The 13,438-nt window shown below is 38.2% G+C and overlaps 1 protein-coding gene across 4 annotated transcripts in view; it reads right to left on the bottom strand.

The window, feature by feature from the left end:
• nrg2a (neuregulin 2a) overlaps positions 1 to 13,438 on the bottom strand; it is a 57,178-nt gene that overhangs the window by 15,981 nt on the left and 27,759 nt on the right. For all 4 annotated transcript variants that reach the window (XM_036215201.1, XM_024261464.2, XM_036215202.1 and 1 more), the window contains exon 4: positions 2,219 to 2,339. In XM_036215201.1, the coding sequence (XP_036071094.1) occupies positions 2,219 to 2,339 (121 nt within the window). The remainder of the gene's footprint in view (positions 1 to 2,218; positions 2,340 to 13,438) is intronic.

Below are 13,438 nucleotides of genomic sequence, written 5' to 3'. Positions count from 1 at the left end.
AATGCTTGTTTTTAAATAAAGATTTAAACACTTCTTATAAAAACTGAACAAAACATTTTTTTTAAATACATTTAGTAGCTAATGACAGTAAAACCACCTAATCTTAGTCCTATATTTATGTCATATTGGATTAATGCATTAATAAGACTTCTATTTCATTATCATAATCCAAACTTTCATTCAAAACCTTTTGTATATAACTTGATCCATGTTTTCTATCTTGTAGTTCATCATCCATCCACTGGGGGCAGTAGAAGGGCTTTTCCTGCTCATTTTTAAATGGCAGCCTCCAGAAACACTTTTGGCGGGAAAACATTTAGCTAACTTTCCTAACTGAATAGTGAGAATAGCTAATCTATTGCTGTTTATTTTTTGTAAATTACTACTCGCTGTATTAAAATAATCACATTTTTTTCATAATAAATTATTTGAGAAAGAGTTACATCAAATTAAAATATGTAGATTAAATTTAAAACAGTGAGGGAATAAAGTGCTTTTTTTTTCCTAAACTCGTGCCAATATTTTTGTATTTTAATCCTTATATTGTCTCCAGGTCAAAATTGAGGCATTTTTAAGCGTGATATTGGCTAAAATTTGACCTAAGCACAATGTACGGGTTAAAATAACGCTGTTGTGACCAAAAACGTACCATATCACCCAAAGAAGCACAAAGTATAACATTTCACATTAAAAAACAATATTAGTGGATTTTATCAAAGAGTTTAAATAACAGTTTAATTCCCAGAAAATTAAAAAATATATACTGTCTCAATTCTTTGAAAAATAAAATTTTACTTTTAACTTCTTGGTAGCTTCTTAATTTACTGTAGCACAGTGTCTAACCTGCTAATAATTTTGCAAAAATAATATCTCCTATCTAAAATAAATATTTCAACTTTCTTTAAAGGCTGTATTTTTTTATTTATTCTTGGTAAAAAGACTAACTTTTACCACCTTTATTTAATACTAGCACTGCTGTGTTTATAGGGTCAAAGTAAAGAAACGTGGTCTGAAAGTAGCTTACGGCTAGCGTTTCTTTTGTCTCACGTTTTGTGAAACCCAGCATTTATTAAATGAAATGGCCATAAGACAACAAATCCCATGGGGGCCTTCAACTGTATTATCCAACTTTTTCTGGACTTGCGCCCAAGCTGTGAGTGAATTAGCTGCGGCAATTGAGTTATTGCTGCCTTCAGTTTGTACGCAGCCAATTGAACGGCTGCTGCAGCCGTGTTCTCGCTGCTTGTCGAGCGTTTCGCTCGTTTGGCCAACTGGACGCCAGAGCCTCGCCAATGTCTTAGCACTAAATCAAACTTGTCAGAAGACTTGTGTGACAGTTTGTGAACATGTGGTATTACAGGCCAAATGCAGCACTTCTTTTTCTAGATGATTCAAAAAAAGTCATCACAGAGATATCAACAACGCTGTCATCATTTGTCCTTGACGGGCTCAACTCAGGCAGGAAATTTGCTGTAAAATGAACATCACTTAGTCGAAACAGCTGTTGGAGAAGTTTCTGACAATCAGCCAACTGCGAAAGTGACTCATCATTGCGTCTCCCAAAATTACAAACGTCTCTCCCACTTGAAAAGCTGAAAAACATCAAAGAAAGTTTAGTGTTTGACTTAACCTCTCTCGAGCGTCATCCCCTCTAATGTTTCTTGAGCTGAAGTTCAACACAAACTCCAACGTAAATGTCAGAGGGGGGAAAAAAGAGTTTGTTTCTGTGAAAATGTCAACATGTTTTCTTCCTGAAAAGCAGAGATACATGGTTTCTCCTGTACGCTTTACTCACAGGTCTTGATCCCTGCAGCAAAATGTAAGCAATCTTCTTATTTACCTCATTGGGGGCCTTGAACAGGCATAAATATTTGCTCACTGCGAAGCCGGTGACTTATGACATTTTGAAAAGGCTTTTAATGTGTAGCCCTCCTGTACACTAAACATGACTTAAAAGGATGAGCACACCACCGCCTCACTCTATTATTAGTGTTAAAATACACAACAGGTGGCTAGTTAGGAGAACTGGCAGGCTCCCTGTGATGCTGACGCTGGCAAAGAGAAGCAGCAAATCAAACATAAGCACTAAAAATGAAAATTTGTGGTTAGGACATTGAAACATGATGAAGACTCTGTGGGACAAAAAACCGGAGTCAGAGATGAGCGAGTCATGGCAAATAAATGTTCGACGGGGAGTGGGGCGGCGGGGCTAACTCACTTGCAGGAAAGCTGTTTTATACCATCGATGAAGTAACAGTCGCCGCCATTCACACAGTAGGCCTTCTGTGTTTCGTTGCATTTTCTGGCGTGGCCTGAGCCTGGAGATGGCGTTGTGGTTACTGTGAGAGCAAAGAAACAAAAACACACATTATATTAGTCTGTCTGCTTCCCAAATGTTTATTTTTCCAACAACTTGGAAGCTGTGACCAGCTGATTAAAAGGAGGAAGTTTCGTGATGAATGGCTTTGCTTACAGTTGTTGTCGTTTTTATGAAAATCCCTGTGATTTACCCCGTTTTACTCACTTGTACCTCCACAAGGACTCTTAGTTTTCCATCCACAAATGTAATTGTGTTCCTAAGCAGTGTTGACACTATCTCCAGAAGTTCTATAGAAAGAGATAAATATTTTCCCGACTTAGCATGGGAGATGCTTATGCACTGACTCAAACCAATGGAATGGCCTGAAATGTCATGTATCTGCACCTAATCCTCAAGCGTGTTTATCAGAAGAGGTGCACCACGGCAGGAATGGACTTGAACGCATGTCAGATGTTGGAAGGATTACCGCGGCGTACCTGCCTGCCTGCCTGCCTGCTTTTTGGACACAGTGGAGGACAGCGGGGTCATCGTGCATTCGGGGAGATGTTTATGGCTGCAACACATCGGCAGCAGTAGTGTCGTGACTTAATATTGCCCAATGATTTTTTTTATTTAGCCAGGCATTTGGCTCTAACATGTAGCAGGCTGTTTGCTGCCACAGAAAGATTTCACAACTCCCACTTTTTTTTTTTTTTGCAAATTAGCAGTCACAGAGTCTCTTGTCTAGTTGGAAAGGTGTAGGTTGTTGGTGAGAGGCGCCGTTATCCCACAATGACATAAGTTTCTACTTCCTAGAATAACAAAGCCTATAGATGTTATGGACACTATTTAAATGTATACACGATGTAATATGTTAGATTTTATGCGTCTTCCTTTTGTTTTTTTTTCTCCTGAACACCTTTATTTTCCATCTACTCTAAACACCTTTTTCAGCTCAACAGCTACTCAGAGACACTTCATTTTCACCTGAAGACCTTGCTGGCATGTAAAACACCTCATAAAAAGATCAGACAGAACTAGCAAGTAAGAGGGACCTCGAAAACGTGCACAAGCCTCACAGTCTCCAACTGAAACCACATTTGAAGTTCACCTTAAAATGATGCAAAACTAAACAAAAAGAAAGAGGAGGTTCTGAGCGTTCTGTGCACGGCAGCAGGCCGGCCCAGAATGATCTAAAGGAAGGAAGGAAGTGAAATGTCTCAAGCAGATCATCAGACCACTGCAGGGCTGGCAGACACGCCGACACTCACACATCATCGCATCCCGGTCCAGCTGGCTCACATGTGGGCGGACTGTGGGTGAAAACCTGCGAGTGGCTTCAGAATATAAAGTCTTCCATGGAAATAATAACTTAAAGCTGCAAAATGTTGGTTTTTCAATCAAATAATTCTAATAATATGCAGTCCCTAAAGTAAAACATCACAAAAATTAAAAACGTATTTTTGACTTCAATGTAATAATCTTATATATATATATATATATATATATACATATATGATTTTGCTGATACTTTATTAGTCTTTTCTATAAATCTTGGAGTTGGTTTATTGTTTTACTTTAAAGGATTGACCTTTAAATAAATGAAATAAGATGACTTTTAAATAGAAATGTGAGATAATTTTGAATTTAATTATACCAGCATCTGACTTGATTTATTAAGATGTAAAGAATTTTTTTCCATTTTGATCTTATTGTTTCCATTTTTTACTTCAACCTTCATTTTTTGACCAAGCTTTTCAAAATAAAACATTTTTACTCACATTTTAGACTTTTTCATTTTTTACTCCTTTTTTGACCAAACTTTTTCAAAATAAAAGACTAACTCACATTTGACATTTTTCCTATTTTACTTCCTTGTTTGAACAAGCTTTTCAAAATAAAAGACCTTTACTGACATTTTAGACTTTTACATTTTTTTATTATCTTTTTGATCAAGCTTTTAAAAAAATGCTATAACTCACATTTTACACTTTTTAATTTGTTTGTTTCCTTTTTTGATCAAGATTTTCAAAATAAAAGACTTTAACTCACATTTTAGACTTTTTAATTTTTTTATTTCATTTTTCGATCAAGCTTTTCAAAATAAAAACTCACATTTTAGACCTTTCTCATTTTTTATTTGCTTTTTTGATCAAGCTTTTCAGAATAAAAGACTTTAACTCACATTTTACTTATTTTAGAAACAAAGATAAACATTTTATTTTAAATATCCTTCCTTACTTGAATAAACTGTTAGTAATTGTGTGTTCTTTTTCTAAAATCCTTATTTTTTTAAAGTTTGAGAAAAATCCCTGTGCTTAAACATCGGAAACACTGAGTTGTTTTTGTGAAGACATCCAGCAAAAAGGTATTGCAGGTGGAGCTCCCACAAGACAAAATTCATTTGTTCCAACCAAAAATAACACCTGTCTGTATTAAAGAGCTTCAGAGGAGAACAAACACATACCTGTGAGTGTGATTTTAGCCCCCCGACTGCAGAAAATAATAGCCTCTTGAACAATTCAGTGTCTTTTGAAGAGCGAGACTCATTCATCTTGCTTTTTCAGAAACATCCTGTATCTGCGCTGTAAACATCTGTTACTATTAAACGATAAATCTTCCCAGCTTACGTTTGATGGTGCCTCGCAATGGACATTAAATTAACAAACAGACTGGCAAAGAGGTGCAAGTCTGCTCAGAAAAATAAACTATATCACACATGTGTTCTAAGTATAAAAATAGCTTTTTTCACTAAAAATCCATCTTATTTTTTTCAAAGGGAAATATTTTCGGCTGATTCTGAAAAAGATTTGTTAGATCTCTTCTTGTTTGTGTGAAACAGAAGTAAAAAATAACAAAAAACAGAAACATTCCTATCCCATGATGACACCGCCACCGTGTTTCACTGTAGAGATGTTATTTACAAAGTGTTCACGGTTTCTTATTACCAATAAGGAATTGTGCACAAACAGTTTTTATCTGATCAGACGATGATGCAACTTCTGAGAAAGATTTGTTCCCCAACAATTTCAAACACCTTTTGTTTAGTTGAAACAGTTTTGGTTTTTGTTTTTGTTTTTTTAGAAAAATGCATCACGTGTTGATCGAGACTTGTTTGATGCGCCCACTCAAGGTGCGACCTCACCAGAAAGTTTGAAGTTGCCGGTTATATTTCCATCTGCGTCAGGAATGACGTGTCACGCAAGTCCGTTTTGAAACTTTTCATCTTTCAGTTTCATTCTCATTTTCCAGCTTCTGCTGCCAAAATGTTTTCCACCTGAGGGCTGTGACATCAACCGTCAGCTCATGCTATTCCAGATTATTTCCATTCAGGCACACTCCTGGTAAACTGAACAGTGATAACTCAAAATTTGCTATCGAATCAAAAGTAGCCCTAATTTATCAATTATCTTCCTCACAGGGATCCCCATACAAGGAGAGGTATTGTTTGGATCTCTGGGATCCAAAGAGTCCGGTGTTTTTCCTTTGGAGCTAATCTGATGGCTGCGATACTGTGTTTACTTTGGCTGCTGCTACACATGTTTACTCGAGATTAAAACTCGTGACAAGGCCCAAGAATTTACCGACACAGTTAGAAACACACTTTAAAACAACAATGAGCATCTCACTTATGGGATGTAGATACAGTTTTCTGGTTGAATTAGTGAAGTAAAATAATGTGATTAAAAGTCTTGTAAAGCAACTTTTGACCAGGCTCAGTGGGAAAACATTTTCTTTGAGAGGTGACCGAAAGTACGATGAAACACCCTGAACGTACGGAAAAAAGAACACAATTTTGTTGAAGATTCACCCCAGTCATCTTTTGAGCTTTTGGAAAGCATTCCCATTAATCTTTCAAGTATTATTTTGCTTTTATTAGCCAAAATCTAAAAATTTGTGTCGTTTTCAGGACATATTTTCTGCGGAGCGGCAGAAATACATTCGTTTTTCAGACTTTTGCTAGCTTACAGCCCCTTACAACTCCAACCTAACATTATCTGTATCTAAAATTAAAAATACCAGCTCAGTTGAGGAAAATTAAGACGTTTATGGATCTACTCGTCTACAAGTGGATGCATTAAAATGGGGCGGAGCAGGGAGCTTTGGTCCGCCCATCGTATTTTCTACATCACAAATGTGCTTTTTTTCAAACTCTATTTTTTGTCTGCTCCTGACTGACAACAATATGAAAATAGACATACTCAGAAATACAATTTTGAGCTTAATTTTCTTTACACATCATCAGAAAAGAACCGCAAGAATTATGGTCATAAATCCCATAATTCCACAGTGCAGCAACTTACAGAATTACAAGTTTTTACAGCAAGGTGGTTGCTCAGCAGCATTTGTAATCAGGAGGCAGTAGTCGCATTTTTGCATGCCGTGCGGCAGCCGTGGAAGTTTTAAGAAAAAGGTTTACGACCCAGAGACATTTCGAGGTCACGCCGTGGCAGTCCCGTTACAGGTGGGGATGACGCCATTGCGAAATCTGGTGACGGCGGGCAACCGGCTGGTCTGATTACTTCAATTTCTGAAGGGATTTGCTGAAAATGCAAAAGCTATTTACAAAATGTTAAATTAGCTTAAAGGCTGGAAATTCTGTAAGAGAACTCTGACAGAGCATTTAAGATGACCTAAATTTCTGAAAGATTTGTTGTAAAATTGCGTAAAACTCCCTAATAGATGCCAATTTTGCAAAAATCTTTAGTGTGTTGCTAAAATATGAGCTTAACTCCAAATTATCCCCAAAAGCAAGTGTGTTGCTTAAACACTGGCTAAACTCCAAAATATCCTAAAATTCCTCAGTAAACTAAATTAGTCAAAACGTTAGCCTGTTGCTAAAATAGAAGCTAAACTCTAAATTAGCCCATAAAAATCTCAGAGGATAACAAATTTGCCCAAAATGTTTTCATGTTACTAAAATATGAGCTAAACTCGAAATAAGCATAGAAAAACCTCAGTAAATGCCAAATGAGCCAAAAAAGCTAGCACGTGGCTTAAATATTAGCTGAACTCCAATTTTTTTTTAAATTACAATGAAAGACTACAACATTGCCCATGAATATATTTGAAGGCTTGTTGCTAATCTATTTAAAATTTAGAAATTTGAAGACTTTCTCATTCATTTTGCCCAATATTTTTAAAAACGATAAAGTTTATGAATACCAAAAACACTAGTAATGTCCTGAACGAGCTGAACGTTTTTAAGCCTAAAATCGTAGGAGAATCACTATTGTATGAATGCTTACTAAGTATTCACACAATTATTTGTGAACAAAAACATTTTCGTTCAACATCTGTGACTTGGGTTCCCATAATCCACCTGTTACAGGAAGCGTGCGGAAATGTCCTTCATTAAGTGCAGTGAGTCACATCAGCGTTACATCAGTGAAGGGTTTGTCCTCCGAGGAAAATTTGGTTTAATCCCATTTCAAATACCGTCCAAACACCAGGAGGGTTCGAGCGGTGACACACATTTTCCCGTGTCGCTGCTTCTCTCCTGGTCGTGCGCGTGGAGGAAGAGCTAATCACAGCTGTTAACAGACCGCGGCAGTTGGTTTGATAATGCGTTGCGAATGCAGTTTATCAATGCAATAAGGAGCAGCTGCTCGGAGGAGCGGGGGAGGGGGCGTTTTCACGTGTCTAATGAAGAAGTTTCTCCTCGGCGTGGAAGAAGCTCTTTATTCCTGTCACAAACCAGTGGAGACAGACCGAACTCCCCTGTTCCACCTGCTCTGATTGTTTCCTCTCAGAGCGTCCGAAAGGATCATTAAGGAAAAGACGAAGAAAGGTGACAATTTTCACTTCAGATTTCAGGAACTCAAAGGGCACATTAGCTCAAGCAAAAGTATTTATCATAGAAATCTATGAAAGCTGAAGTCTTGGGTGACTCAGATTCCTCTGGTTTGTTCTGGTGCATTCTTCGGGCATGCCATGTGCTGCTGCCTGTCTCCAGTCATGCCGTATAATCCGTAAAGCAAATCAGAGTTCAGGTGTGTTCGTCATTTCTTTATCTGCACTCATAAAGTTGCAATTTTGTCGAGATCTTTTTTTTTTTCTTAGTAATGCAGCCTGGGGGCCGAATCCCAGTCAAAGGGAGGAGAAGAGGTTTTCCTCTGGGTAGTGAGAGTGTTTAGCCATCAGCCTTTGCCACTGAGTTTGATTAATCCTTCATGGCCCACGAACTGAAAAGGAAAGCCGGGGGAGCAAGCGGGACCATCTGGAAACCTTCATAAACATGCATGTCTTTCCACGCTCTCCAAAGGATTCTAGGAAAATCGTAAAAAGCGAAAAGAGAGGTCCCCTTTGCACAGCTTTTTCCTCCTGAGGCGCCCTCTGCATATCCGACAAACACAAACGGACTCAAACGAAAAGTCTCTGCCCCGCTCTGCACCTCTCAACCCCGAATCCTGACTCGTGTTATGAAACTTGTTTGAGTCGGACCTGGGTGCAGGCTTACATACATGTCAACCTAATTCATGACAAATGTTGATAATTAACTTCAGCTTGGCTTAATCTTTTCCACTTTTGCACTTCTGTTGAGCAGACAGGCATCTACAGCCCGAGACGGGGTCGGACTCTGCAGAAGGAGAGTGCCAAGGCAGTTTTTCAGCCCTGTGGTGGACTGCATCCATCTGGACCTGGTTATGGCTTTTTATTTTCGCTCTTAAAAGCAACGTTATCGTGATAAAGCATATAAATCACGCAGCCTATTTGAGGGCATGTCAGTGTACGAGAGCAGCGTGCGGGCCTTCGTACGGGGCGTCGAAATAAAGGAAAAAATGAAAAATTTGTGCCTTTCTTTAAACAAACAAACACACAACCGTTTTGTCAGTTCATCAAGAACTCAAACAAACGAGGAACCTGTGAGCCGGGCTGTAAAAATCAGAGGGGAAAGTGATAAATGTTGTAAGTACAGACTCCTAAACAGTCACATAAGACGGTGGTGGGATGTGTAATAGCTCTACCACCCAGACATGCACTTCCTCAAGTCAGTTTTATGTGGCAGGAGAAAAGCCCCCCACCACAGCCCCCCAAACCTCCAATCAGAAAACACTTCTGTCCCAGCTGGGACCAAAAAGTTTTATCTGCACTTCGTTTATTTGCGTTTCACCATACCTTTTATATATCTCTTTGGATAGAGCTTCTGTGGTATGCATTCAAGTCCGTATGATTGACTGTACATGAGAACTGGACCTAGTGAGTGTGACATGTTGCGGTTCCAACAAAATTAAGGCAATTCAGTTGCCATTTTTTTGGAGCCAGAAATTGTCAGTAAGCAGTGAATGGTCCAAATCAACGTTTCTATGACAACCACTCTCACTATTATTGACTAAGGACCCACACTAGATCATCGCACTCCCTGGGATGGGAGACATCTTTTTCCACTGTCACATAATGGAATGGTAAAGGGATAAAATATTAATGGGAACAGACAGGAGAGTGAATCAACCAATAGGAAGGAAGACAAAAAAAAGTCAAGACAGAGCCATTTTATTGTTTTCTACAGTTTTCATTATAACACAATGATCACATTTCATCTGTCTCATCCTTTTTACATTGGTTACCCATTAATTTTAGAATAGATTTTAAAATTTTACTTCTGATTTTTAGAGCTTTAAAGCTCTAAAAGTATAAAGTATTCTAGCTCCGCCCCTGGTCAATGGTTAGTTCTTGGATGTTTCTGCAGAAGAATCCAGCTTTCCCCCAAAAGATGCATTTTCCCTCTTAAGTTACCCTCATCCGAAGCTCCAGTTACACCAACAGAATGATGGGAAAGCAAAAAGTCCGACAGGGAAGTTTGGGTTTTGGTTCAGAACCCGGCTGTTGACAGCTGGGTCTGCTTGCTGACAGAAAATGTGCTGAGAGGTTCAAGATCACGCACGATGGAAACAAGAAAAAAAAAATGTTTGTGAAGTTATGATACTTGTAAGAGTAAATGAATAGTGGTATTAAAGCTCATTCGGTGGTGCAGATGGAGACAAATGACACTATCAACAAAGCAAAACATAAAGATTGAACATCGCCTGCAGACATGGCACATGCAACAAGATTGATCTGCACCGTGTGCGTCGGCTTCGAGAAAGATTGATGCTTTGTTTTTTTGAATACTGTTAATTGGAAAACAAATGGCTCACGATACATATTTTTGTCTTCAGATTTAGAACCGCACAATATTTTGACAGGAGCTCAAGCTCAGACAAAAGCTCCAGGATGGAAAAAAAAGAGGAAGGATTTAAACAAATGGCATCGCAGGCCAAGAAACACGGGATAAAAAATAAGAGGAGGGCAGAGGAAAGGTTTGTTGACAGGCTCATAAGGAAAATATTTCAGCTTTCAGCCAAAGCTAACAAAAACCAAGCATGCTACTTGCACACATAAAGTCAAGGCACACCCATTTGATGGCAACATCCAACATTTGTGCCTTCAAGCATTTTTGGGGGGTTTTAAACAAGCAAAGGAGATTTCACGTCAAATACCCAAAGGAATTAAATTACTATTTACACTGGGTATGATGCACGAACAACCTATTATGAATGCAAGTGCTCTCAAAGCGTTTTTCTTTTTTTTTGTTCAATGGAAAATTATCCACAATTCAAACAGACCCAGAATGAAAAAAGGAATGTTTAGAAATGAACAAATGAAACCTGCCAAGCACATTAATCTAACACCCACTCGTCAACCAGACCGCCATTGCCACAATCAGTGTGTCTTCTTTTATATTCTTGTCTCCTATTACCATTTTTTAGTCACATAGCTGATATGCCTGGTCTTGCCTGCTTCAGTCGTCTTAGCGCTGAAGTGAAATGAAAGAGCGAGCTGGTCTGGGATTTCACAACCGCCGCGTGCCTTGCACTGCGCAGAAGAGGAATGGCGCGAAGACGGCGGACAGGTGGACACCAGCGAGCTAGCAAGAAATGAAATTATTATGTTTAATTCAACAAGGTTCCACTACTGGCCTTCTCTCCTCTGGCTTTCAAAGGCAGAGCATGCACAGCATGGTGTCCAAGTGTGAAGATGCCTGTGGCGTTCAGCCCCCCCCCATCCACCTCTCTGCACTGAAAAGCTATTGTTTACTGCATCCTTCAATCTTTTCCAGCTGGTAGGTATGGCTAATAGGTTACGGCTGAGCAACAAAGCAGGGGGATACCTCTTCTAATGTCACAGTCAATTTCATTTAACACAAACATATTCTCAACACGTGGAGGCCAACAGCTAAACTTTACTACCGACATCCTGGTTGTGGGGTCACCCTCTTTAGAGCCACAAAACCCAGGAACGTTTTTAGTCTGTATCAACCGGCAGGCAGCACCTCTGATGGTTTTGTGGGGGTCAGAGATGCAGATTTGCGACTTTGAGGTGACACATTTGAACCTAAAGGGCCAAGGGTGTACGATCTAAGGAAATTCCTTCAGCATGTGTAGGTGAACTGGCATCTGGGGGGGTTGGAGGGGGAGCAGAAGATAAGGTTGCTAAAGAGTTAAGAGGGGCCACATCTTTCGGCTTCCAAAAAAGAGGTGTTAACTCAGACACTGGCTGAAGAAATGATGATTTTAAAAAATGTATATATAGGGAAAAACACATAACTTAAAGTGTGATGACTCTTTCAGCTGATAAGTTCTGGCTTTGGGACATCTCCAGCAAGGACTAAAAGAAAAATGTCAGTACATTTTCATATTTCGAGCCATAATATTTACTGTATTTTCCAGAAAATACCAAATTGACACGCCGTCAATAGATGCTCTATTTTTAAAGTTATGAGATATAAAAGCGCACCAAACTATAAGGTGTATTAAGTAAGACAAAAGAGTCAGAAATAAGTCGTTCAGTCAGTCAGATTTTGTCAACTGTAATCGCCGTAACTTTAGAACTTGTTTGTAACATGCTATACTTTAGCCACATTAGAACCGTTAGCCATGATAACATATTTACAATACCTGTAACTCCCAACCTTGTTCACAACATGTAAAAAAAACAGACTGATAAAGCTAAAACAAATATTACTGTGACTGTACCAAACTTTCAACCTTGTAAAAAACAGATAATAAAGCATAGTCCTACAATGCTAAACGTTAGCCAAATTAGCATACTTGCTATAAAACTCAGATTGTTTGTAACATGCAAAAAAAAAAAAATCCATGCATAAATAAACATTACTGTGAGTATTTTAACTCCTAATCCTGTCAGAAACATAAAAAAAAATAAAAAATAGATGCATATATAAACATTAATGTGACTATTTTAGCCCCCAATCCTGTCAGAAACATATAAAAAAAACAAACAGTACTACAATGCTAAACGTTAGCCACATTAGCATATGTGCTATAAAACTCAGATTGTTTGTAACATAAAAAAAATAGAAATAGATGCATGAATAAACATTACTGTGACTATTTTAACTCCTAATCCTGTCAGAAACATAAAAAAACAAACAGTACTACAATGCTAAACGTTAGCTACATTAGCATATTTGCAGTAACACACAACCTTGTTTGTAGCTCGTAAAAAAACAGACTAATGTGGCTAAAACAAACGTTAATGTGACAATGCTAGCTCCAAACCTCATTAAAAGCACATTTAAAAATAAAAAAAACACAGTTCTACACACTAAACATTAGCCACATTAGCATATTTACAATACCCAACCTTGTTTGTAACTCATTTAAAAAAAAGAGTGATACCGCTAAAACAAACTTCACTGCGACTATGCTAACTCTCAACCTTGTCAAAAACTCATTAAAAAAAAAAAAACAGTTCCACATGTTGACCATTAGCTACATTAGTATACTTGTTGGCAAAATGTAAAAAAACCAGACTGATTTCGCCAAAGCAAACGTTGCTAACTCTTAACCATTTAAAAATAGAAAAAAAGAGTTCTACACAGAAAACGTTAGCCTCATTAGCATATTCATAATAACCACCAACCTTGTTTGCAACTTGTAAAAACGGACAGAGCACCGTGTAGTCTCAAAATCGCTTTGACATCTGTAAGCACTGTCATTTTTTGAAAAAAGGAAAAATTTGGTCTAAGAATTAGGTTTTCCAAGAATACACTCTTGAACTTCTCTTCTGGGTCCAGAAGATCTAAAATAGAGACAACCACAAGACTACAAACAGCTTTTTATAGATCATCATTAG

This window comes from Oryzias melastigma, linkage group LG14 (genome assembly GCF_002922805.2).
Source record: "Oryzias melastigma strain HK-1 linkage group LG14, ASM292280v2, whole genome shotgun sequence".
Lineage (NCBI taxonomy): Eukaryota > Metazoa > Chordata > Actinopteri > Beloniformes > Adrianichthyidae > Oryzias > Oryzias melastigma.
This window is presented reverse-complemented; position numbering and strand designations above follow the sequence as displayed.